A 26,963-nucleotide genomic window follows, 5' to 3' on the forward strand; every position below is an offset into this window, starting at 1 on the left:
AGCCTTTCTCCATGAGACCTGACATTTGAATAAAATATATTGTTTTCTTTGAGTGGGGTAGAAGGTAGTACTATCTTAAATTCCCATAATTTTGAGGGCTAGGAAAGTATTACACTGTGTTTCCATTGAATTTTTGACAGTGAATACTTATATGCTGATACTGTAGTCCATGGTGCATTTGGCCTCCACATATATATCTACTCTCTTCTGTAATTGGGAATGCTACCCATTCTTGTTTAAAAAAAAAAAAATCATGCTTTCAAATAAGCTTTTATAATGACAGGTGCCAATATGAAGAAGTCTTTTATTCAGACAAATGAAGCCTGATAATAATTTGCTTTAGAAAGTGAGCTTGGCACAGTCTAGGCACCAGTAATAAAGGAATTTCTTTATAAGAGGCACAGTACCAGGCTTAGGTTCCCTCACAGATACTAAGATCATCCACATCAGCCCACTGAGAATAGTATTGATGTCCTTTTAATAACCTGTGTTCCTGGTTTCATTTTGCAGTGACGTGTATCTCTCATCAAGAGACAGACAGATACTTGATTGGCATTTTGCAAATCTTGAATTTGCTAATGCCACACCTCTCTCTACACTCTCCCTTAAACATTGGGATCAGGTAAGTTTCATTATCATTTCTTTTGTTGTGTATGTCTTTGAGAGAGCTTGTAGGAGAAACTGTTAATTTGTATGTAGGTGTTTAAACAGCTTTATTAAGAGGTATAATTTGCGTACAGTACAATTTGCCTGTTTTAAGTGAACAGTTTGAAGTTTTGCCAAACCAACATGGTCATGAACCACCACCACAATCAAGATACAGAGCATGTCCATCATCCTGAAAAGTTCTCTCTTGCCTCTTTGTGGTCAGTTCCCAGCCTTCCCACTCCTGGCCCAAGACAACCCCTGGTTTGCTTTTTGTCACTATGGTTTTGCTTTTTCTAGAATTACATATAAATTGAACCATATGGTATATAATCATACAGAATATAGCCTTCGTGTATACTTAGTATTGCCAGTTTTTGAAAATTTATTTCTAATGGGTATATAGTAATATTTCATTGTGGTTTTATTTCACATTTGCTGAATAATAGGTGATGTGAAGCAACTTTTCATGTACTTATTGGCCATTCATATGTCTATTCCTTGGTGAAAAGTCTGTTCAGATCTTTTGCCCATTAAAAAAAAAATCTGGTTGTCTGACCTCTTGTTGACTTGTGTTAAGAGTTCATTATGTTCTAGGGCACCTGGGTAGCTCAGTTGGTTAAGCGTCCGACTTTGGCTCAGGTCATGATCTCACGGTTTGTGGGTTTGAGCCCCACGTCGGGCTCTGTGCTGACAGCTCAGAGCCCGGAGCCTGCTTCAGATTCTGTGTCTCCTTCTCTTTCTGCCCCTCCCTCCCCTGCTCGTGCTCTGCCTCTCTCTCTTTCAAAAATAAATAAATGTTGGGGCGCCTGGGTGGTTCAGTCAGTTAAGCATCCCACTTCGGCTCAGGTCATGGTCTCTTGGTTTGTGGGTTCGAGCCCCGCGTCAGGCTCTATGCTGACAGCTCAGAGCCTAGAGCTTGCTTCAGATTCTGTGGCTCCTCCTCTCTCCGCCCCTCCCATGCTCATGCTCTCTCACTGTCAATAAGAAATAGATGTTTAAAAAAATTTTTTTAAATAAATAAATGTTAAAAAAAATTTTTAAGAAGTTCATTTTATGTTCTTTAGATTGTGGATACAATTCCTTTGTCAGATTTATGTTTTGTAAGTATTTTCTTCCAGTCCATAGCTTCCTTTTTCATTTTCTAAGTAGTACCTTTCAAAAAGCAAAACTTTTTAATTTTATGAAGTCCATATTTCTCAACTCTCTTTTATTTAGCCTATGTGCTTTTTTATCCTGAAAAATTTTTGTTTAAACTTAGATCACCAGTTTTTCTCCTATTTTCTTTCTGAAGTTTTATGAACTTAGCTCTGTGATTCATTTTGGTTTTTTGTTGTTGTTTTCTTTATGATCCATTTTAATTTTTGTGTACAATGAAAAGTGAGGTTAGGGTTCGTATTTTTCCATATGGCTATCTAATTCTAGCACCATCCTTTTCTTCGTTTGTCTTGGCATCTTTGTTGACCATGTGTGAGACTATTTATGGTTACTCCTTCCTGTTCATTTATTTGTCTATCCGTATGCCACTGTCATATGCTCTTAATTACTATTGCTTTATGATACATGTTGAAATTAGTGCAAGTTCTCCGACATTTTTTGTTTTATTTCTTAAAATTATTTTGGCTATTTTAAGTCTTCTGTATTTTCATAAAAATTTTAGAATCAGTTTATTGATTTTTATAAAAAATACCTTCTGGGATTTTGATTGGTATAGGGATTTGAACATGGTGTGGTATATCTCTCCATTTTTTAGGTTTTCTTTAATGTTTCTCAGCAATATTTTAACAGTTTTCAGTGTACAGGTTTTGCACATCTTTTGTCAATTTTTTTTTTTTAAGTTTTTATTTATTTTGAGGGAGAGAGAGAATCCCAAGCAGCCTCCATGCTCAGCACAGAGCCCTGACATGGGGCTCGATCTCACGACAGCAAGATCACGACCTGAGCAGGTATCAAGAGTCAGACGCTCCACTACCTAAGCCACCCAGGCGCCCCTTGTTGAATTACTCTTATGTATTTTAAGTGTGAATTACTCTTGAACTAGTGAGAAGTCACAGGGCTTTTTGGATCCTGAATGGACTAATCTCCAAATCTCAGACTTTGACCAAACCGAAGACTACAGAAGTCCGTATTATATTTTTACTTAGATATTTGTGTTTTCATTGTACATTTTCCTAGTAAAATTAGTTTGAATTCTTAATCTTTAGGTTATACCCTTGTTATTCTTCAGTATTTGAATTATAGTGAGGATTGGACTTGCTAGTGGTAAAAAATCCTACAGAATTCCCAGTTTCTTTTCTTTCATGTAAATACTAAATTAGACCTTTCCTAGTCACTGATTTATCATTTGAAGTGTCAATATGTACCCATTTGTCATCTTATTAAATTTTGAATGTTTTGAACTAACTGGTATGGGGAGCAGATAAATCTGTCACTAAGTTGTGAGTTCTGCCAACCCAGTATTTTTGTCTAATTTGAAAGAATCATGCTATTTTCCCCCAGAAAGTTCATAAGATTAGAAAATATGACTAGCCTTCAAGAATTTCTCTATATAGAAAAATTTCCAGTAAATTCAAAGAAATAGGATCATTTTGGGAATTCTTCCAGATCAAATGTTGACTTCTTCACTATATGGATCATCTTGGGCCATTCTTTATAATCCCAGATTTTCATCTAGTTTGACCACCTTGAGTTTTGGAAGTCTTCCTCATCTTTCAAACTTGTTAAGTTTATTAAATAAAAACTGATTTTGTTCTCAGGTAAAAGAAAATGTAATTAGGATGGTGAATCTGACATCCTACCAAATCTGTAATGTGTTCAAAAGCCAAACAGACTAATCATCTAAATGTATTGAATCATCTTTCTTCATGAGATCCCACCTCCCTTTGGACAGTCTGGATTGAGGAATGGGGTGTAGGACTGTGAGGAGAAGACTCTCTCAGATACGGCCATTAGGGACATTTTGGCATCTTGTCTGGGGCAGCTGTAGCTGATGACTGAGTGGTAGTTTTAATTTCTGCCTTAGAATACTGACTTCTCCACCAACTAGTGTTTTTCAGTGTTAATCTTACAGAACTCCGTATATTTGGCATAAATTAAGACAACATGAATGTATGTCCTTTTCTCTCCTTTTAGGATGATGACTTTGAGTTTACTGGCAGCCACCTAACAGTGAGGAATGGCTACTCTTGTGTGCCTGTGGCTTTAGCAGAAGGCCTAGACATTAAACTGAATACAGCGGTGCGGCAGGTTCGGTACACAGCTTCAGGTATGTCACTGCTTCGCTGATAAGACAAACCTCTTACTCTGAAACTGATCTTTTGTTGAGTTTGACCTACAGAAAAAATGTTTCCTCATCAAATGTTGCGTAAACTAGGACTCCTGATGTTTAAAAATATGCATTTACAAAAGGATTGAGCCCTTGTAGAGCCTCTGACATTCTGATCCCATCATTGTGTAAGCCAAAAAACGGAGGCAAGTTTTAGTTTCCAATTTGTACGCGAATTACTTTGGTATTGTAACAATAGCCAGTGAATTTAGGTCTCATTTTGCTGAATGTATTCTTAAATACCAGGATTTTGGCCTGTAGACACAGTGGGCCCCACCCCTTGTATTTCACCATCTGCGTCTTGATCTTTGGATCCATTCCTGTACATGTGGGCTAACAGCTCAGGCTGGTTTCTGATTCTAGGAGCAATCTGCTAATAAGATGACTTCAAAGCTGGAATTGCCCTGTGATTCCCATGGCGGCTCAGTGCTCACTGTTGCTGGTTTCAGGGAACATTTAATGTTGAGTACAGAGAACCCACTGTCCACCCACCTTTGGAATTAATAGTCTAGAACTCTTGATGATAGCTAGTCACCCCACTCCCCTCTCCCAGGGCCCTCATGACAAGTGGAGATGTGGCCATCAACCTTGCTTGCCCTTCATGGCCCGTTTTCTAGAACGGCAGAGTTTACCACAGATTCTGTTTTGTTTTGTTTTTAAACAACCACTGAAACCAGTTTCCATTTAATTTTCCCTTCATATGCAGCTTCTAGCTGATGTTGAGACCTATAGCTTTTAAATAGCCATTTGCAGGCAGATTAAGAACAGTGAGAAAGTAGACATGAATTGAGCTTTCATACCAATTTTGAGCTATCTATATATTTTTTGAAATTATATAAGTAGGTATCGATTAGCAGAAAAAATTCAAACACAAATGAGGAAAAATAATATTAACCTATTTTCAGTGCCTTTTCTGTGGTCAACTTCGAGCTTTATTCCTGCTCTGGCGAGTGAGGCATCACAGTACGTTCTCAAGAATAGCATGCTCTGCACCAGTCTTCTGTTCTGGTCCTTTAGTAAGCTCCTAACCACAGTGGAGAGGTATTGCTTTTACCGGTATAGCCCTTTGTTCTTAACTTTGGCCTAAATTTACTTAATCTCTGATAAGTAATAATGTTCTTCTGTTAGTCCTGAAGAGCACCAGTGTCTCAGGAAGGTAAGACAGTGCAGCGGTGGTGAAGATCCAGGACTCTGAAGTTGGACTATTAGCGTTGGAGTCCTGGCACTTGTTGCCCATGTGGCCTTAGACAAATTATTTCACCACTGTCTCAGTTTTCTTCTGTCAACAAATGAATAGGACGGATTTCATAAACTTATGGTAAGAATTAACGGAGGTAGTACGTAGATTCTATTGTGCACTGGACATTCAGTGTTGTCTTTATCACCAGTAAAGTCTTTTCCCTCCATCCTCTCTAGGATGTGAAGTGATAGCTGTGAATACCCGCTCCACAAGCCAAACCTTTATTTACAAATGTGATGCAGTTCTCTGTACCCTTCCCTTGGGTGTGTTGAAGCAACAGCCACCGGCTGTTCAGTTTGTGCCACCTCTTCCTGAGTGGAAAACGTCCGCAGTGCAAAGGATGGGATTTGGCAACCTTAACAAGGTAACTTGCCCGAGGCACGCACTTCTCTGCATACCCACTGTACAGATACCGGTCTTAGTGCCCTCCAGCCAGAGAGCCTAGGGCTTTGCATTTTTGTATGTTCTGCTGTGCTCTCTGCTGTGTGATATCAGGGTGAGTTGAGGCCTGTCAATTCTTTCATTTCAGTGCCTAATTCTGTATAAAGTATCCACGAAGACTTAGTCTTCCGGGATCACTTCGCAAGCCTAAGCCTATAAAAAGTTCTAAATGTTGTCCCAGGTAACACGTTGATAATAGGGATTTCTAGGCTTATATTGAGAGTGGGTTAAAAGAAACTTTAATAAGGTCTGAGGAAGAAGTATTTCCTGTTGAGGCTTAGCTCTGCTTAAAGCCATGTTCTTGGAGTTGTGTCAGTTCATGTGCTCCTTTTTTACGATAGGTGGTGTTGTGTTTTGACCGTGTGTTCTGGGATCCAAGTGTCAATTTGTTCGGGCATGTTGGCAGTACAACTGCCAGCAGAGGTGAACTCTTCCTCTTCTGGAACCTTTATAAAGGTAACTCCTTCCAGGTTTTAATCTTCTTTGTATCTTTATGGAAGTAAAGAATTAGGAATATTCTGGTTTTTCTCAAATACGTATGTCTTGATTTTCCATTAACTCAACCAACCAGCAATTTCTAAAAATCCTGCATAGGTACTGGGGATATGGGGGGTTTTGGAAAAAGGCTGCCTTCAAGGAGGTCAGAACCTAGTGGGGAATACAGTAAAGAGGTGAACAGTCTAGGAACAGGGCTTATAAGTAGAGGGTCACAGTGAAAGCCCAGGGCACTGTAAAGAAAACCTAAAGAATCAACCCAGCCAGGAGGCACAGAACCAGGGAAGCTTCCCAGAAGGGAAAATTGTATTTATTCCTCATTCCCAAGACTTTTGTATCTGACTGGCCCCTGCATCTTTGATCACTTCCTTTAGGATTTTGTAGCAAATTCCTACCTTCTGTTTTAAGTTCTCCTGTAATTGGATTGCTCTTCTCTATGGTGCTTAAAATATTTTATGTGTGTGTATACATGTATGTAAAATATTATCTATTTTATGTCTTCTACTTCAGGGCCTCTGTATTTACTTTGGTCTGGGCCTGGGCAGCTTTTATTTTTCTTCTCTTTGTTCCCAACATGGCATACTCTGCCCAGCCTTTCAGGTCTTGACCTAAATGCCAGTTTCAGAGTCCCTTCGGGACACACGTACCTCCACTGCCTCAAATCTAAAATAAATCCCTGTAGGGATGCCTGGGTGGCTCAGTCAGTTAAGCGTCTGACTCTTGGTTTCGGCTCAGGTCATGATCTCTTGGTTTTGTGAGTTTGAGCCCCACATTGGGGATTCTCTCTCTCTCTCCTGGTCTCTCTGCCCCTCCTGCACTCATTCTCTCTCTCTCTCTCAAAATAGATAAACTTAAAAAAATTAAACCCCTATATTATTCTTTCTGTATCCTTTTTTGTCATTGCTTTTATCAGTGCATAATTATAGGTGTGATTATTTCTGCTGATCTATGGAACATATCATTTAGTTTATATCTTTTATATCCCAGTAATCTAGTACTGTGCCTATCACAGAAGCCTGTTGCATCAATACTCACCAAATGTGGGTGGGTATAAGTGGTGATGGGCCTGGAATAGGTAAAGGGATGTAGCTCTTGCTTTGGAGCTAAGGCGGTCAGGGCTAAGGATTCTGTGCCTAAATGTAGGAATACTTGGTTTTCTTAGCAAGGTCTGAAGTTCTGTCTTCAAGACTTCTGTATTAGACAGTTACAAGTGGTTAATTGCATGAATCATACTTCACTCACCTCTATAGTTTGCCAGCTCACTTCTAGCGATGGATTTTAAGTTGCTGTTTCAGAAACATTGCTTGTCTCCAGTCAAGTGTTGCATGTCTGTCCATTGGTCATCAGATATCAGGGTGCTTAGAATAATGTGGGCCCTGACAAAGCAGTTCTTGAGAAAAGTCTAAGAAAACCCTGGAATTATCCTTTCTGTTTTTCTAGCTCCGATACTATTGGCACTAGTGGCGGGAGAAGCTGCTGGCATCATGGAAAATATAAGTGATGATGTGATTGTTGGCCGATGCCTGGCCATCCTCAAAGGGATTTTTGGTAGTAGCGCGGTGCCCCAGGTAAGTAAGTGGGTAGGAGCAAGTGGGGATCAAGAGTTCACACTAAAGCAGGGTTTGACATAGTCTCTTTACGTTGGTCAGGACAGTTTCAGTCAGAATGGAGAAGTGGGTGCTGGGTTTACATGAATGCTGATGTTTGGAGTCCATAATGTTAAGTGTAGGGTTCAGAAGAGCCCCCCTCCCGCTCCCCCATACATGGACTAGGGAATTGAGGTGGCTGTTTGCTGCACATCCCTGCTTGTCTCATCCATTGTATCTATGTGTGGAGTCACACCACTGCTACCTTTTAGACAAAGTAGAGTCCCTTGGGGGCTGCCTGGGTGGCTCAGTCAGTTAAGTGTCTGAGTTCGGCTCAGGTCATGATCTCGTGGTTCGTGAGTTTGAGCCACGCGTTGGGCTCTGTGCTGACAGCTCAGAGCCTGGAGCCTGCTTCGGATTCTGGGTCTCCCTCTCTCTGCCCTCTCCCGCTTGTGCTCTCTCCTAAAAGTAAATAAACATTAAAAAAAAAAATCTCTTGGTACTTTTTTCTATTCTTTAGGTCCATTGAAACACTTTTTAGATCCTTAGGATTCCTTTGAGAGAATGCTTATTAATGCTTCATGTGAATTAATGAGAATAAAAGTCAAGCCCTGGGTAGATGTCATAGGCAAGGCAACGGGGAAGCTTAGAAGCCATTTGCATTGCATTGTGTGTCGTATAGCAGCAGCATTCATCACCTGGCTAGCCCATGTCTCCTGCCTCTTTACTGCTCGGTTACATCTCCACCCACCCCAGCTTTTCCACTTTTCAGAGATGATTGGTTTGTCCTTTGTCATATAATAACTACTGCTCATGCTTTTTCCTTTAGCCCAAGGAGACTGTGGTATCCCGCTGGCGTGCTGATCCCTGGGCACGGGGCTCCTATTCATATGTAGCTGCAGGATCATCTGGAAATGATTATGATTTAATGGCTCAGCCAATCACTCCTGGCCCTTCAATTCCAGGTGCCCCACAGGTGAGAAATTGGCAAACCACCAAGGCTTATTTGGGAAAAAGCCAGTATCCCGGGATTTCAGGTTAAAATTGATGCCACGGATTTCTGGGTTTTTTTTTTTTTTTTCTTTTTAGATTTTAGTCATTCTGTCCTTGGAGCCTTTCAAATACCAAGAGCAGAGGAAAAGGGAGGAAGAGTATTATTTGTGTCTGATTTCTCACATTGTGGCTCCGTAAATCTAGGCAGTCCACATTCCCAATGGAAGAGTCCACAGTATAAGCCAGTTACTTTTTCCTTATTCAAAAGTTTGTCCCTAAAAGTTAGGACGAAAAACATTTTTAATTGCACCCCATTTTGTAATGGCTCATAGGATTATTGCAGGTATCAGTTACTAGGTGTCTCCAGTACATGCCCCTGAGGGGTTCTTATCTAGATAATGCCAAACCCTGCTCCAGAGAGTAGTAAGCATTCCTCAGGACCCTGTGAACCTGCTCTGGAGCTGAGAGGCAAAGGTGTTCCTGAATTAGAACAAATGCTGGACTCTATGTGGTACAGAGCAGTCAGGAACCCCTCTGCCCCAGTAGGTACCGTATGAGGCAACGGAAGCTCTAGAACCGGATATCCCCCAGCATTAAATAATCCGTAAGAACAGATGCAGTTATGCATTACCCTAGGACTAAGGCTGGGCTGAATTTTGTCATATTTCTACTTTTATCAATTTTAGGATGCCTACTGTTAAGGGAGACCCTTTTTGGTAGGATGATGGTCTGTGATTGGCAGACCAACAGGAATTTGGCCGTTTACAGCAGAAATGCTGTTTGCAACCTGATTCTTCTCTCAATTTTTTTTTCTTTCCTGAAATAGCCAATTCCACGACTCTTCTTTGCTGGAGAACATACAATCCGTAACTACCCAGCCACTGTCCATGGTGCTCTGCTGAGTGGGCTGCGAGAAGCCGGAAGGATTGCAGACCAGTTCCTGGGGGCCATGTACACCCTGCCTCGCCAGGCCACACCAGGCGTTCCTGCACAGCAGTCCCCAAGCATGTGAGACTGATGGGTTCGGAGGGAAGCAGCCAATGCGCGTGTCTTTTGCTGTGTAGACAGAGCTCTTGTAGCAGTACTGGATCCCACTGAGAAACTCACTCTGGCATCTGGGCTCCCAGTCAGCTGCTGGAACTCATGATGCCAGGTGGCCAAGGAGGTTTCCTCCTTTGAGTGACTTAGAGCTAGAGAGGCAGTTGTCCATTAGTGTGGAAGTTGGCGTTCTTCCTAAAGACTGAGGTAACCAAGTGTGGGGAGGGGACATCTTAGTCTCTTGGTGTGTGGTGGTTTTTTATATTTTAAAAATAAAACTTCATATAAAATTCTTCCTATCTTCTTTTGTTGTTGTTTCCCCTTGGAGTTACACAAGACAGGAGTACTGTGCCTTTGGAAACGGCAGTTTTATCCATGTTTAGATAGGAGGATATTTATATAAAGGAAAAAAATGGTTGGGTCAGGTCTGAAGACAGAGTTGAGGGAAGCCCCACAGAAGCAATGGGCTCCCTGATCTGTGGAACTGGAGAGTTCCCTATTGGGATTATAGGGTGACTGTATGCTAAGACTATGAAGCTACAGGTCAAGCATATGGATATTAGGAAATTTTGAATCATTAAGACGAAATAAGGCAGAGTTTGGGTGTGTCTCTAGCAGACCATCTGGCTTTACTCCCCAGGTTCCCTCCATGGGTATGTGCTAACTTTCCACTTTTGTCCAAAGTACTGCTATAAAAGTTTAGGAAGTGTTACATTAAGAAGATCAAGGGTTTAGATGACTTACTTAGCTGGTGTGTTAGTTTCCTACTGCTGCTGTTAACAGATTACCACAGCAGGCTTTGGAGGGAAGGTTCCATTTCCTTGCTTTTTTAGCTTCTCGTGTGTTCCTTCTGTATTCCTTGACTTGGGTGGCCTCTTCATCCATCGTCAAAGCACACTACTTGAGGGTTGGCTTTAGTTCACTTGATTCGCAGTTGATTGTCAGAGCACATTGCTCCAGTCTCTGCTTCTCTTGTTCTCTAGTCCTATCTTCGTGCCTCCCCTCTTACAAGGATACTTATGATTTCATAAAAAGTAGTAAAACATTTTTATAAGAAAGGTATTACAGTAACTGTTCCTTCTCAAGCTTTCCTAACAGTGTTACTAAATGCATGTCCATGATCTGTTTCTGGAAATTGGCTTTTACTAATGTTACAGTTCTTCCCTGTAATTAGTGTAAATGAGGTTTTATTCTTAGTAAGATTTAGGTGACATTACATTGGTGGTCTGAAGAGAAGACGGAGAGGGCTTTTCCCCTAGTCTTGGAACGAGTAACAGCAGTGGAGAACATCTGCGCAACAGGATCAGGGCAAGTGGTATAAAGGTGAGAACAGCATGCAGTGGAAAGTATATGGACTTTGGACCTATATTTGAATCCCAGCTCTGCCATTAATATTGTTACCTCAGGGGGGTCACAGTTATCTGATCCAGAGTTAGGTGCTTTAAAATGTGTGTTTTTTTAAATACATGGCATAGGTAGCTTGAGACTGATCATCGTTTTGTGTGTGACAACAGACAAGCCTAAAACTAAAATGTAGCAATGAAATAGCTGCTACAATTCTAAGTCCAGTTCAGTTATGTGGGTGGTAGGTGTGTCATTTTCCAAGCCTCCGGTCTTTACAGCATCATTAATTAGTTGGCTGAGTATTTTAAGTAAATAAAATACAATGAAATATACTAGCTATACCAGTGCACGGACAACAGTTGTACTCAGGACATCAACAAAAATGGCATCACTGACTCACACAGACCACATGGAAACTAGGGAGCTTTATTGGTTACATATTGTGCTGCAGAGCCAACAGACAGCATTAGAGCCAGAGGATACATGCAGACAGGCAGCTTCCACTATACACATGCACCCAAGGAGCCCTGAGTCACTGCTCATGGCTTCGCCCTGGTTTCCAGCAACAGGGTCCGGCCTCCTCGGTCCCAGGCTTGGAGCAGGAATGTAGAAGCTGCTGCACCTAGACTCCAAGGGGCAGGGGTGAGACCAGAGCACCTGCCTGAACAAGTAGATGTGGACTGACAGATACTGATGCCCCCTCGCAAAGGGGCCTTTAATGCATTAACAGGTTTTTTTTGAGGGCTATACTTCCCTAGCCCTCCCAATCTTTAAAATACAAAAAAATAGACTTTATTCTCTTAAAAATACATTCCATTCAGTACATGTTCTGAGCTGTGAAGCAGCAGGAAAATAGGGCCCCTTTCCTATGGTCTTCGTTGTGAGGCTTTGAGGAGAACACCCTGTGGCCCACCCAGGGTAGACAGAAGATAATCCCTAAAAGCGGCTCTTCCAAAGCAATCTCGTCAGAGTGACAACAAACCCCACATCGACAGAGGCAGCTAGGGACCCAGCCTCTGGGTCCCGGTTCCTTTACTGGAAAATGGTAGCACCTGGCACTAACCCACTAAATATAAAGCACTAAAACTGCCCCAGGATGACAGGTCCAAGGTCAACATAGACCCTCCCACACCCCATGAGAGGGGAATGATTTATGTGCAGGCTTGCCTGGGGCAGAGGTTGGAGTCCTTGGCCCCACTGCAAATCCCCTTTGCCCACCATCCCTGCAGCTTTCTCTGGTTGCTTTTAGTACCAGCGTAGTGAGATGCAGCAGCAGGTGGAAGAGAGACCAGCCTCTGGCATTCAGCCAGCTCTGCTTCCTCCAACCAAGCAGCTCTGGAGTGCCAGGTTCCCTGGGCTCACTGGGAACCCTCCCACAACAAATACACCTGCCAGTAAAATCTAGAGTTGGAGCTACGCTGCAGAAGAGGCTTGTCATGTAAGTGGGTTTATTGGCTGGGACAGTGGGAATATTTGGCTTGACTGGACCAGCTACTTAATTACCAGGTCTCCCTTTTATATGGAAATTTCCTCCAGGACCCCTGGTGGTGAGGCCTGGGTCCAGAAGGTCACACAGAGGTTGCTTTCCAGAAAGGTGCCTTCCAACTTTGGAATTTGAGAGCCAGCCTTGCCAGCCATTTGAAACCCAGAGGAACTGAGCCTCCAGCCTTCATCTGCTATTACAAATGGCATCTTCTGCAATGCTGAGGACACTTAAAAATAAAATCTATTTTACAATGGTTCTAGAAAGTACGCAGATTAAGGAAACAATATTTATCCTGAAATAATTGTTACAATCAAACCCTATTGCACTCAGATTTTAAGATAGCAGCCCCCAGCAAGAGGGCACCATAGCTGTCCCTCTTCCAGAGCATTTGGGTAGTGGCAGATGTTGGTGCTGCTGCAGTGTGGAAAGATCCAGACTTTGGCACCAGGAGCTACAGCACCAGAATCCAGGGCTCCAACGCCCAAAGAAGAGAATTAGCGGCGAAATCTTTGTAGGCATGGCTTGGCACCCTTTTGTTTCCACCAGCAGAGAAGAGCCACAGACTTGGTTTCCTATAACCTCAGTTGACCACCGCAGAGGTCTGTTTCCTAGTTTCTGGCCAGGGACCCAGGAGAAGCAGCAGGAAGAGATTTTGAAAACAGCATCTTAAAACTGAGCAGCTGAGTCAGCACTATGTAGAGGAAAGATGAGCTACACAGCAATGCCCTTAGACTGGCAGACCTCCAGAAAATGGAAGTAAGCGCAAAACATTCCTGACCCCGAAAGGAAGCTCATCAGCGTGCCCCAAGCCGCCTCCAGGATGGCCAAGTCTGAAGGCAGACACGGGCGAGATGAACACTGGTTCCCACACCAAGTGCAGGCAGGGACTATGGCCCACGAAGCACAGCAACGGGAGACAGCCAACTTGTGTCACAAAAGCCAGGGGATGCTGTGTGGCAAGTGGGCAAGGCTGGTGCCCAAAGGGCTGCAGAAGCCATCTGATCTTATCCCTTCATCTTACAAACTAGAAAAATGAGGGAGCTTCTCTGAGCTCATCCTCCTGACATTAGAACATGGAAAGAATAAGGCCCAGAAAAACAAGGCCGGGGAGGACCCATTCCCCAAAACCACCTGGATGCTACCTTCCAAAAGCAGAATCACCCCCCACAGGACAGTGTAAACAGAACAACCTCAGAATGCCAGATTTAGGACCCTTAGAGACCATTACAAAGAATTCATTTTATAGATAAGGAAACTGAGGCCCCACGAGGACAGTGACTTGCCCAAAGTCACACAGCAAGAAAGTACAAAGCCATGAAGCAAATTCAGCTTTCCTGACTCCTAGTAATGCTCTCTTTCACTATGAAGGAACAGTGTCTGTGCCATTAAAAGTAGCCTTTGAAAAGGGAGCCCTTCTCTGAACTGAGAAAGTTACACAAAAAGCAGTGCCAAGAATATACGGTTCTTTTCAACTTCCCCATGTGACGTAAGGAAACTATTCAACTTTATGTGGCTTCCTGAAAGGTTTGCTGCATTTTGTATTATATAAACCTGGGGCCCTCAGTGGGCACATAGTACTCTTCCTCCAGTGAAGTCATCAGGACAGTTTGCAGAAACCATGGGCCCACTTCTGTAGGAATGCATCAGTTCGGTAAAGTGCGATTCCTCCTCCTCCATGGGGGAATGAAGGAAGAGGAAGAAAGTCCATGCCTTTCATGGAACTATTGCTTTGTGGAGTGACTGGGGAAATGTTTCTTCCAGCCCACTTTCCCCCTTGCTGGGCACTTCCTAGAAGGCAGAGTATGCTGGGTCAGGCCCAGTTTAGTCCGGAAGTATTCCAAAGATGGAAACGACGGAGTCAGCCTGAAGTCTCCAGCCACGGGAGAGGAGCAGGCAGTGCCAGCAGCATTACGGGTGCCCAGAAAAGGAGATGCGTGAGGCTTGTGCACTTCCAGGTGCCTTTGGAAGGTGAGCATAGAGCCAGGGGAGGGGAGGGATGATGCCATTCCAATAGGTGGGTACCCGTGTGCTCTGCCCCCAGGAAACAATTGTCAGCCGGGGGCGATGTCCGAGAAGCTTCAGCCTAAAGGTTGGTCCCGTAATCCCTTAGAGGCAGCACAGACCTCTTCTGCTGTACAAGTCTGAGGAAATCCAAAGGGGAAAGGAGTAGAAGCCCCCTAGATGGAGGTGATGGCTGCTAAGTCTTAGGGGGTACTTGGGCCCCCAGGGCAAACAAGGAGTGAACTGGATGCGGTGAGACGAAGAAATGAACCACACTGAAGGGGCTGCCCTCTGACCCACTGAGAAGCAGAGGAGAGCTTTCAGCTGTTGTGGTATGGTGAGGATACAAGGGGTTTCTAGATCTTTCCCCATTTGGGGGCCAGAGTGGCCCATCCGATCTGGGGACAGGGGCAAGGAGAGAGAACTCATGCATCAGGGAAGGCTGGGCCTGGGTGACTATGTCCAGCTTGTAGTTTCTGATCCCCTCTGGCCAACTGGCAAAATGACCCAAGCCACAGCCTGGTTTGCCACAGTCTCCCAGCCAAGGCCTGGCATCTAGCCTGGTTAACTGGCCTTGCATCCTTCATAGGGCAGGAAGGCAGGAGAGCGGAGAAGCAGGAGAGCAGAGGAGACAGCAGACCTCACCCAGCTGGTTCAGTTGTCCTCGGCACAGGGCCTGGCTGGCCGTAACCGTTCCTCAGCCCGGGCTCGCCCGGGCTCCGGCAGCCCCTGCTTCGCAGGCAGTTCAGACCGCTCCAGGGAGTTGTGCAGTCGTCTGTGGACACCGAGGGTGCAGTCGTCACCTTCCTCCTGTGCCAAAAATGACAAAAAGTGAGCTGCGAAGGACAGTAGCGAGTAACAAGACACACTCCCTCCCTCTCCCAGTGGTCTTCAGCCTGGCAGAGGGAGGTACAGTGCAGACAACAGCTGAACTGCAGAGATTCGCTTTGGCCTAAGGAAACCGGTAGACTACAAACTCCCAAGCTGCTGGGGCTCAGAGGGTAGACTGGCGGCTCACAACTGAGCAAGGGCGTGTGGAGGACGGGGCCTGCACCACATGGTCCTGTAAGGAGGCCCAGAGATCCTTGAGTTCTGCGCGTGCAGGCTGCATTTCCCTGCTGGGAAACAAGGGAGTATATACTGCCGAAAAGGACACTGGACCATGCTTTTCCTACTTTCCACTTATAAACTACCAAAAAGCCCAGGTGCCTTCCCTCTTGGGTCCTACACCTATGCCTTATCCTGTTTGTCAGCCAGAGCTTCAAGGGACTAAACACCCCTCTCTCTCTCTCTCCACTCTCCTACCAGAGTTCTGCCTTTTCAGTGTTGGTCCTTCAGAGAGAACGCAGATCAAAACAGAAGTATGAGTGAGAAACGTTGGCAGGGTAGAAAGAGTACTGGATTCAGAAACAGGAATCTTGCGGGCACCGGGGTGGCTCAGCAGGTTAAACTTCTGTCTCTTGATTTCAGCTCAGGTCATGATCTCAGTTTGTGAGTTCAAGTTCCACATCATCAGGCTCTGCACTGACCGCATGGAGCCTGCTTGGGATTCTGTGTCTTCCTCTCTCTCGTTCTCTCTCTCAAAAATAAGCATTTAAAAACAAAAAAAACAAAAAACGGGAATCTTGGATTCAAATCCTAGCTCTCATCCAATAATTCATTTGTGTGGCCTTAGGTATGACACTTTGTGGCTCTGACCATCTGTGTAAATCTAAAAAGTGGAGATAATACCTGCCCACAGGGCTCTTGGAGAAACTGTGGCAGTGGGAACGTGCTCTGTCAGATGGTGAGTACCCTATATGGACTCACAGGACATTTCAAGTGAATACACCTGCCTTTTAAAAAGAAGGAAACCACTTCCAAAACGTCTCTCATCCTCAGAGGCTCCACATCTAAAAGACACTCCTAGGGGCTTCCCCTTCAGGTGCTGTTCTGACACTCTGACCTTCAGAGGCGGAGGTGGTTCTGGATTTATCTATCCTGTAATGAGCCGTACTGAACTAGTTCTGCCCTCAGACTGATAAAATGGCTTAGACAAAGTGACACATGGACACAAAGTATATAAAGTAGACCCAGTGGAAGCCTCACTCTCCTCCCCCATATGCCAGCAGCTGGCAAAACTTTGCTGTGAAAACCCTCTCCCTGCCCCCCCACCCCCGTCCTACGTGTGCTACAGAAGGGTCACCGGGTACCCTGGCATAGGGCTTCCCAGTGGCCACAGCTGGTTCTTGGGCTTCTAGGTGCTGCTCTATAGGGTTTTAGGGGGAGGTTTTTTTTTTGCTATGCTGGCAAACCAAGAGAATGGAGGCTAGATCTCTCTTTTTTGTGTGACCTTCATATATAGAAGAGATAAACTGGAAAAGGGGATTTGGGAAACTCATGCTGCTCTCTGGCAAACGCCTCCTTCAAGGTACTAAACTCATTCTTCAAGGCCAAACCTACCTTATTTTCAGTTCTCTGAGCAATCCATCTAGCTCTCCCAGGATTTCTCAGCCGCATAATCCTGAGACACACAGGCCAGAGCAGAGGGAGCAAAGAGGAAGGTAAAAGAGTGAAGGGGGGGGGGGGGCAGCAGTGGGGCTCACCGCGCCTGCCGAGTGGTTCCAGGCTGCAGCCGAGGCAGTGTCTCCCACCCGATTCCGACGAGTCAGCACCTCAGACACGGTGAGGCTACTCTGGGTCCTTCTGGAGGTGAGCTCAGGGGCATCCCCTGAATTTCCTGCCCTTTGAGCACCCTGCTCACAAAGGTACAACTTGGGCTGTCCAAGGTCTGAACAGTCTGTGGAGGCCCTCTGGGTGTAGGCGTTGGTGGCTTCCACGTTTCTACCTATTCGAGTTGGGGGGTCTTCTAAGGAGTTCAAGTCTCGCCTACTCTTCCAGGCGTTCCGCACAGTAACGTGTCTGGCATCTGAAGAGCCCACTTCTGAAGGGGCACTATGGCTTTTCCACCTGATTGTCTCCGCTGGGGGGGCATGGCTGTTCCTCTCCACAGGATCTGATGGCTTGATTATAATGCTGCTCCGAGAGACCACTGTTTCTGGCTTGTTCTTCAGGGGCCCATCTCCCATTCTTTCAGCTTCTGTGAACTGCAGAGCAATGTCATGTTTGTGAATGGAGAGCTCAAAGGGGGAGCTGACGTGGTTGCTGACTGATGTGAGCTCTGCTGGCCCAACCTGGATGTTGCTGGTGGATGTGTGCCTTTCCCTCGGGGCCTCACCTGGGGCAGCTCTGGGGCTGCCGCTGTCAGAGGGGTAGATAGTTATGCTGCTTGTCACCTTGTTTGGCCCTGATTTGGAGGTGGATTTCTGCTTCTCCATTGTGGCCTCAGTTCCAGATCCTCCCATGATTTTTTTCACATCCTTATCAATGATGACAGGTTTGATGATGGCTCTAGACCGCAACGCCTCTCTGGGGCTAAAGGGCCGCTGGCTTTTTACCCCAGCACCATTGGCGTCTGGGAATTCCGTGGCATTGGTGGAGGCTCTGACAGGTTTCACAGACTCACTTTCTGTCCCAGCATCTTTATCATTCTCAAACAGGGAGGTTCTGAGTCCCCCTCGGGATTTGGCTCTCTCTCTAGAGTTGGGCTGGTGTTTGAGCTCTGGCTCTGGAGTGATGGTGGTGTTTACCAATTTGGCAGTAACAAGAGACGTCACATCCACGTCGTCATCTGAGTCTGGCTTCTCTCTGCCACTGGGCTTGATGACCCGGCACCTCAGGGTCTCATGTTGACTGCTGTCTTCCATCACAACTGCTACGGGTTGATCAACACCTTCTTTATTTGGGGTTGAAAAGCCCTGAAGGATGTTCTCTTGGCTTCTGGAATTATAAGGATATTTTGATAAAAGTGGAGGCTTGGAATTTGGGGAAGTGGTGTCAGCCTCCAGGCCACTGACAGCCTTTTTGCCCTTGGAGAGCCCTTCTGAGGAAGATCTTCGGGATGAGGCCAGAGCTCCAATTGCCTTAGGACTGCCACAGTCTGCAGCCTGGGTTACCTGACTTCCATTGCCAGGTACCTGCCCCCTTTTGCCAAAGAGGGCCTCAGAAGAGGTGTCAGAAGCCTTGTCAGCTCTACCCAGTACGTCACTGGGAACAGATCCATGGTTGCTATTATCACTAAATGTTCGTGTTGTCTTCTCCACTTTTCCCTTCAACCCACCCTCAGTACCTGGTTTGGGAGTACTCTTCCAAGCTTTACTGTGCTCCTGAGCAGCAGGTGGGTAGCGGCTAAGCACTGAAGGCTGCTCCCTGGACTTCTTCCCTTCACTCTGAGAGGAGCCAGATACAAATCGGTCTTCAGTTCTCCTTGTCTCCTGAGTCCCACTGTCTGTACCCGCCCCGATGTTGGAAGCTTTGGCTGCCCTCCTATTGGTGAAACTGGGAGAGGAAACCTGCCTATTGCCCAGAGAACAGTTTTCATTGTTGAGCGCAATATCTCTGTTTCGATGCCTCTCCCGCTTCTGCTGAGGGGACAGTTCCCGTGGTGTGTGCTTGGACACTGGTACCTCATTGCCATGGCCTCTTAACTTAGTCCTCTCATGCCTGCCTTTGCCAGACAGGAAAGCCTCTTCCCCTTCTACCTCCCCGTTCTCTAACTCTTTCTGTTTCTTGATTTGTAGCTTTATCTCCTCCAGCTGGCTGGCTAAGAGTTTGTTTTTATTTTGTTCACTTAGGTAATTATCCTGAAGATCATTATTTTTGGCCCTCATTTTCTTAAGCTCTTCTTCCAAAGATTCAAAATGTTTGATTTGTGTCTTGAGTTTCTCAATCTCTTGGTTGAGATCTTTAACTTTGTTGTCTTCTTGATTTCGGTTCTTTTCGTTTTCTGATTTGTTTCTTGTTTCATTCTCTACCTGCTTTAGATAGTCCAGAGCGCCCTTCCTTCTTGATTCTTTGCACGGCAGTGTGGAGGAGATCCCGTCCTCAATCCGCAGGTCATTCCTTTCCAGAAGATTAGAAGCATTCCTTGAATAATCTCGGTTCATTTTTTTGTTCTGCTCCAGTTTTTGAGTGAGCTCTTTTATCAGTTTCTCATTCTCTTTCTCCTTTTCATTCAAGTATTTTCTCTCACTTACAAAGTTCAGAGTTAATGACTTCAGTTTTTCTAACTCTGACACTAAACTCTGCTCAGTTTTATCCAGGCGGTCCTCAGAAGATTCTAGTTCTTTCACTTTGACCCTGAGCATTTCCAGCTCAGCGGAGATCTTCTTTGTCAGGTTTCTCTCCTCATTCAGGCTCAGACAGAGTTGGGTACAATCGTTCTTACTCCTGCCAAAGGCTTCCTCCAGCTTCTCCAGTTCAGCCATTCGTTTCTGAAGCCGTTCAATCTCAGATTTCAGCTCCCGGGTGAGGTTTTCTTCCTCTTCAAGCTTCTCCTTCATCAGCTGACAAAGATCCTCTGCTCTCTTAATTTCCTCATCTTTGCCTTCAATTCTCAGCACTCGCTGGCGCAACACTTCAATCTCCGCCAACATGCTGGAATTGCTGCCTTCCGCCTGAATCACCTTGTCCTGGAGATCCAGGAGCTCATCCTCTGCTTTCTGGAGGTTTTTTGTGGCTTCCTCCAACTCATCGAGGCGGCGACTTAGACTTTGTAACTTAAACCGCAAGTGGCGGCTGGAGGCAGTATCCTTGTAGCTTGTAAATTCAGCCATGTCTACTGCTAGCCGGTGTGGGCTCCTAGAGGCATCCAGTTCCACTCAGGGGGCTGAGAAATGGTTACCTTTCTCTTGGCATCCACAACCTTCTTTGGCAGCTGGAGACCATTATCAGTCTATAGAAGGAAAGCAGATATACACAATGGAATATTACTCGGCAATCAAAAAGAATGAAATCTTGCCATTTGCAACTACGTGGATGGAACTAGAGGGTATTATGCTAAGCAAAATTAGAGAAAGACAACTATCATATGACTTCACTCATATGAGGACTTTAAGACACAACAGATGAACACAAGAGAAGGGAAGCAAGAATAATATGAAAACAGGGATGGGGACAAAACATAAGAGACTCTTTATATAGAGAACAAACAGAGGGTTGCTGGAGGGGTTGTAGGAGGGGGGATGGGCTAAATGGGTAAGGGGCATTAAGGAATCTACCCCTGAAATCATTGTTGCACTATATGCTAACTAACTTGGATGGAAAGCAGAAAGCATGTCAGGCAGCAAATCCAATTATCTGTACTTCAGCTCCCAGTTGTTAACAGACCTCTCATATTAATTCTTGTGCCTAGAACATAGCAGGTGTTCAAATTTGTTGAATGAATGAATTTTAATAAACCTGCAGAAAAACACTGGTTTTTCTTTATGACTGATGTTGAGGTGATACCTAGTTTCATCCTAATGAAGAATGCTACCAGTGGCTGCATGGCAAAAAAACACAGAAGAATACCCCATTTCTCATGGCAAGCTCTAAGAATCTCTTTACTATCTGCCACCTACATAATGTCAGGAGAGTCATCTCAGGAGAGTAACAGCTCCAGTTTTACTTAGTTGTAAAATGGGTATAATAATCCCTACCACATCTCTCCCCATTATCATTCGGAGATAATGCATAGAGCTCTAGGTAACAAAGCAGTAAATAATCCTAAAATTATTAAGAACTACAGCAGCTTCAGGGAAAGAAGTAGATTAGTGAAAAAAAGTCACCTCACTGACACCAGGGAGATAAAAGGACCTAGGCTCCATGAGGGGAGAAACAAAAGGGTATATCCCTAGAGAATTTATAATCTTTGGCCTGCCTTCACTTGAGTTCAGAGTTCAGATTTACACTGCCTTGAGGGGTCTGATGTCAACTTCTCCTCGCAGAGAATCTAACCAAAAATGGTCTCAGCCTGGTAAAATCCCTGGGAAACCTACCAGAGGTAAACAAAAATACTCTGGAGAGAGAGACTCTCTACCAAGGTCACATAAGAGTCCCATAGATAAAGTCCTGCTGAACCTGAGTTTACAATTCTAAATTACAAAACACAGAAGGACCAATCTTTTACTATGACTGAACAATAGGTATTTACACCAGTAAGAACCAAAGTTAGTAAGGCACACTAGAAACTGTAAGTACATTCCAATGTTTAAAGTCATAAAAGAAGGAATCAAAACCAGGAGACAAGAAAATGGTATCAACAAAGATCAGAAGATTTTTAAATTAACCAAATAGAATCGCTTAGAAATGGAAAGAAAAATGGCAAATTAGATGCAAATGAAAAGAATGCAGTATTTGAGAAGAGATATAAGGAGATTACAAAAGGTAGCACAAACTTAAAAATTTTGTGAAAGAAAGGTTAATAGGGGGAATAAAATACAGAGGTCCAAAAATGAAGTTTTAACAGGTGGCCCAAAAGGAAGAACAGAGAGAATGGGGGAGAGGCAGAACTACTAGCTGAGTATTTTTCAAGAGTTGATGAAAGGGAGCCTCATATTTAGGAAACATAGTCCCAACCAAGCAGGGTAAAAGTTAAATCTGCACCTAGACACATGATAAGGATACAGCAGAATACCACAAAGAGAAGAGAAGCAACAAGAAAGAAAAATATTCTATGAAGAAGTAACAACTGAACTGGCTTCTCAACAGAAACTTAAGTGTCAAATAGAAGACAAAAGACATGATGGGGCACCTGGCTGGCTCAGAGCACGCAACTCTTGGTTCTCAGGGTTGTGGGTTTAAGTCCCATGCTGGATGTACAGATTACTTAAAAATCTTTTTAAAAAAACAAAACAAAACAAAACAAAAAAACTAGAGAGGTGCCTGGGTGGCTCAGTCAGTTAAACATCCTGAAGACTTCAGCTCAGGTCATGATCTTGTGGTTCACGAGTTCAAGCCCTGTGTCAGGCTCTGTGCTGACAGCTCAGAGGCTTGAGCCTACTTCGGATTCTCTCTGCCCCTCCTCTGCTCACACTCTCTCTCTCTCTCTCAAAAATAAACATTAAAGAACTTATCAAAACAGTATGAAGGTTCCTCAAAAAGTTCCTGCCCTACGATCCAGCAACTGCACTACTAGGTGTATATCCAAGGAATACAAGTGTGCTGTTTTGACGGGGCACATGCACCCCAATGTTTATAGCAGCGCTATCGACAATAGCCAAAGTATGGAAGGAGCCCAAATGTCCATCGGCAGATGAATGGATAAAGATGTGGTGTGTGTACACACACACACACACACACACACACACACACACACACAATGGAGTATTACCTGGCAATCAAAAAGAATGAAATCTTGCCATTTGCAACTACGTGGACGGAACTAGAGGGTATTATGCTAAGTGAAATAAATCAGAGAAAGACAAATATCATATGACTCCACTCATATGTGGAATTTAAGATACAAAACAAATGAATATAAGGGAAGGGAAGCAAAAATAATATAAAAACAGGGAGGGGGACAAGACATAAGAGACTCTTAAATACAGAGAACAAACAGGGTTGCTGGGAGGGGCTGCGGGTGGGGGGATGGGCTAAATGGGTAAGGGGCATTAAGGAAGACACTTGTTGGGATGAGCGCCGGGTGTTACACATAAGGGATAAATCACTGAAATCTACTGAAATCATTGCACTATATGCTAACGTGGATATAAATTAAAAACAAATTTTAAAAATTAAAAAAAAACAGGACACCTGGGTAGCTCAGTCGGTTAAGGGTCCCACTCTTGGTTCCAGCTCAGGTCATGATCTCATGGTTTGTAAGTTCGAGCCCCAAGTCAGGCTCTGTGCTGACAGCGTGGGATTCTCTCACTCTCCACCCACGCCCCCGGCCCCCCACTCTCACTCAACCTTAAAAAAAAAGACAAAAGACATGGTAATATCTTTATGAAAGAAGGTACAATTGAACACTTTTCAGAACACAAAGGAAAATAAAAACCTAAGTGTTTACTATTAACAGACTTTCACTGAAAAACCTATGGATGTAATTCAGAATATAGATGGGGCACCTGGGTGGTTCAGTCAGTTAAGCATCTGACTCTTGATCTCAGAGTCATGAGTTCCAGCCCTGTGTTGGGCTCCACGCTGGGGGTGGAGCCTACTCAAAGGAAAAGAAAAGAATATAGAAAATGATCACTTAGGAAAGGCATGAGATGCAAGAAGAAACAGTAAGCAAAGAAATCAACCCAAACAAACATTGGTTCAGTTAAACAATAAACAAAAATTAACTGGGAGTGGGAAGGGGAAGGGCAGGATAAAACCAAAGTGGAACTACCTGAAATGGTAGATAATAACATGTTAAGTCCTAAAGAAGGAAATCAGAATTCAAGTGTTCTTAAAACTCTGTATTTTGAAGGAAGAGGATAGAATTATTATAACTTTAGACCTTGGTAAGAGTAGATCTTAATAATATATCTGATAAGGCATCAATAAGCAGAGTATATATAAAGAACTCCTACAACCTAACAAAAAACAAACAACATGATTAAAAACTGGGCCAAGGACTTGAATAATTGATCCAAAGAGGATACCCAAGTGACCTACAAGCATAGGAAAAGATACTCAACATCACTCATCATTAGGGAAATGCAAATCAAAATCACAATGAGATATCACTTCACACCCATCGAGATGGCCACTATCAAAAGAACAAGTGGTGGTGAGAATATGGAGAAACTGGAACGCTTGTGCACTGTTGGTGGGAAAATAAAATGGCAAAGCTAAACAGTATGGCAGCTCCTCCAAAAATTAAAAATAGAATTACCGCATGATCCAGCAATTCCACTTCTAGGCCTAACTATAAAAAAATTCAAAACAGGATCTTAAAGAGATAATTTGTACAGCTATGTTCATGACAGCACTATTGCAACCAAGTGTCTGTCTATCAATGGATGATGGAGACACAAAATGTAGTATACGCTACAGTGAAATATTAGCCTTAAAAAGGAGACCTGGATGAACCTTGAGGACACTGTGCTAAGTGAAACAAGCCAGTCACAGAAGAGAAATAGTATATGATTTCACTCATATGAGGTATCTAGGAATATTCAAATTCAAATAAACACAGTAGAATGGTAGTTGCCACAGGCTGGGGGAGGGGGAAATGGGAGTTACTGTTTAATGGGTATGGAATTTCAGTCATGCAAGATAAAAAAAAACTGTTCCAGAGACTGGTTGCACAACAATGTGCAAATATATACTTAACCCTACTGAACTGTAAATGGTGAATATATCTTATGTTATGCATTTTTTACCACAGTTTGAAAAAAAATTTAAGGGAGGAAAGAAGTAAAAAGCACAGAGAAGGTAGGGCAGATTTCCCACTTCTGGTCCAGAAATGCAAATGTAAAGAGCTTAGAAGTCCTCACTCTGTGTCTTAATATATAAAAAACTGAACAGACTGAAAATTCACAACTCTTCTTAGGTCCATGAGAGAAATGAGGTCACAAAAACCACTTCCCTAAAACTTAGACAAGTGGATGCAAAGAATCAACAATTTACAAAAATAGAAATTCACCAGTAGAAACCTCCATGGGAACCAGCAGCAGGGTAGGAAAACCTAAACTGCAGTTGACAAACTGCTGGAGGCTCAGTGTGGACAACTCTGAGAGTTAAGAACAAGAGGGAGTCTGTGTCAGGGGGGGATGCCCCCCATTTGGTGAGCTTTGCCTCCATGAGTTGTACAAGGTTCTCACAGTGAAGATGAGAGACTTCTCCCCCCCCCCCCCCAACCCTGTGCATCCAACAGGGGAGTGTTAAATCAACCGTTTTGAAACCAGAACCTGGGGGAAGGGAAATCCCCAATTCCTGCTCCCTCCAGCCATCCTGTACCACCTGAGAGGTATGGGAGGTTGGGAGGAGAAGGCGAAAAGGCTATCACTAAAGGCCTACTTACCTCAGTTTTTTTTTTTTTTTTACCCAGGACATCATGTCCTGCTTTCACCAAAAAAAAATCATAAGGCATACTAAAAGGCAAAAAATAGTTTGAAGAAACAGAGCAAGCATCAAAACTGGACTCAGAAATGGCAGATGTTGGAATTACCAGAAATTTAAAATATCTACTGCGATAAGGGCTCTAACGGAAAAAGTAGTCACCATACAAAAACAAATGAGTAACAGAAATGGAAGTTCTAGGAATCAACAAAATGTTACAGGCACCTGGGTGGCTCAGTAGTTTAAATATCTGACTTTGGCTCAGGTCATGATCTCGTAGTTCATGACTTCCAGGCCCATATCCCTGCTTGGGATTCTCTCTCCCCATTTTTCCCCTCCCCAACTAGCGCATGCATGCATGCTCTCCCTCTCTCTCAAAATAAATAAATGGAAAAAAAAAACCACATATTTTAATTTTTAAATTTTTTTAAATATTTATTTTTGAGAGAGAGAGCACAAGCAGGGGAGGGGCAGAGAGAGAGGGACACAAAGAATCTGAAGCAGGCTCCAAGCTGCATGCTATGAGCACAGAGCCTGATGTGGGACTCGAACTCACAAACTGTTGAGATCATGACCTGAGCCAGAGTCAGATGCTTAACCAACTGAGCCACCCAGATGCCCCAAGACCATATATTTTTAAAAACAGAGATCAAAAATACTGTTACAGCAATGAAGACTGCCTTTGATTATCTTATCAGTAGACTAACAGAACTGAGTAAAGACTCTCAGCTTGAGGGTATGTCAATAGAAACTTCCAAGCCTGAAAAGTAAAGAGAAAAATGACTAAAAAAAAAAAAGGGAACAGAACATCCAATAAGTATGGGACAACTACACTTGTAATGGGAATTAACAGAAGAAAAATTTGAAGCAATAATGACTGAAAATTTTCCCAAAATTAGTGTCAGACACCAAGTAACACCAAGCAGGATAAATGCCATAAAGACAAAAGAAAAACAAGAACCCAACCCAAATACCCAAATATTTCTGATCCCTGCAGAAAATCAAGGATAAAGAAAAAAATCTTGAAGCCCAGGAAAAAAAACACAACCTACAGAGTAGCAAAGATAAGAATTCCATCTGACTTCTCAGAAGTCATGCAAAGCAAGAAGAGAGTGAAGTGAAATATTTAAAATACTGAAAGGTAAAACAAAACAAAAACCCAAAACTACAATTCTGTACCCCACAAAAAAGAAAAAAAAAATTCAGTACCATTTCAAAAGCGAAGGAAAAATAAAGACTTAGACAAATAAAAATTGAGATCTGTTGCCAGTAGACCTGCCCTGCAAGAAATGTTAGAAGAGTTCTTCAGGGGCATCTGGGTGGCTCCGTCGGTTAAGCGTCTGACTCTTGACTGAAGCTCATGTCATGATCTCACAGCTTCATGGGTTTGAGCCCTGTATCGGACTCTGCACTGGCAGCATGGAGCCTGCTTGGGATTCTCTCATTCCTCTCTCTGAGAGGATGTCTCTATTTCTCTCAAAAATAAACTTAAAAAAAAATTCTTCAGTGAGAAGAAAA

The 26,963-nt window shown here is 43.7% G+C and overlaps 2 protein-coding genes across 14 annotated transcripts in view; one reads left to right on the forward strand and one right to left on the reverse strand.

Moving 5' to 3' along the window:
* KDM1A (lysine demethylase 1A) overlaps nt 1–10,056 on the forward strand; it is a 61,927-nt gene extending 51,871 nt beyond the window's left edge. For all 4 annotated transcript variants that reach the window (XM_045476087.1, XM_045476090.1, XM_045476089.1 and 1 more), the window contains 7 exons: nt 511–622; nt 3,778–3,910; nt 5,387–5,574; nt 5,993–6,107; nt 7,587–7,714; nt 8,562–8,708; nt 9,552–10,056. In XM_045476087.1, coding sequence (XP_045332043.1) covers nt 511–622; nt 3,778–3,910; nt 5,387–5,574; nt 5,993–6,107; nt 7,587–7,714; nt 8,562–8,708; nt 9,552–9,737 — 1,009 coding nt within the window. In that variant the 3' untranslated portion in view covers nt 9,738–10,056. The remainder of the gene's footprint in view (nt 1–510; nt 623–3,777; nt 3,911–5,386; nt 5,575–5,992; nt 6,108–7,586; nt 7,715–8,561; nt 8,709–9,551) is intronic.
* Nucleotides 10,057–11,510: 1,454 nt separating this feature from the next.
* LUZP1 (leucine zipper protein 1) overlaps nt 11,511–26,963 on the reverse strand; it is a 107,739-nt gene continuing 92,286 nt past the window's right edge. For all 10 annotated transcript variants that reach the window (XM_045476085.1, XM_045476083.1, XM_045476079.1 and 7 more), the window contains 2 exons: nt 17,180–20,367; nt 11,511–15,404 (listed from right to left, as the gene is read on the reverse strand). In XM_045476085.1, the coding sequence (XP_045332041.1) occupies nt 15,249–15,404; nt 17,180–20,248 (3,225 nt within the window). In that variant the 5' untranslated portion in view covers nt 20,249–20,367 and the 3' untranslated portion in view covers nt 11,511–15,248. The remainder of the gene's footprint in view (nt 15,405–17,179; nt 20,368–26,963) is intronic.

The sequence above is a fragment of the Leopardus geoffroyi genome, chromosome C1, assembly GCF_018350155.1.
Source record: "Leopardus geoffroyi isolate Oge1 chromosome C1, O.geoffroyi_Oge1_pat1.0, whole genome shotgun sequence".
Taxonomy (NCBI): Eukaryota; Metazoa; Chordata; class Mammalia; order Carnivora; family Felidae; genus Leopardus; species Leopardus geoffroyi.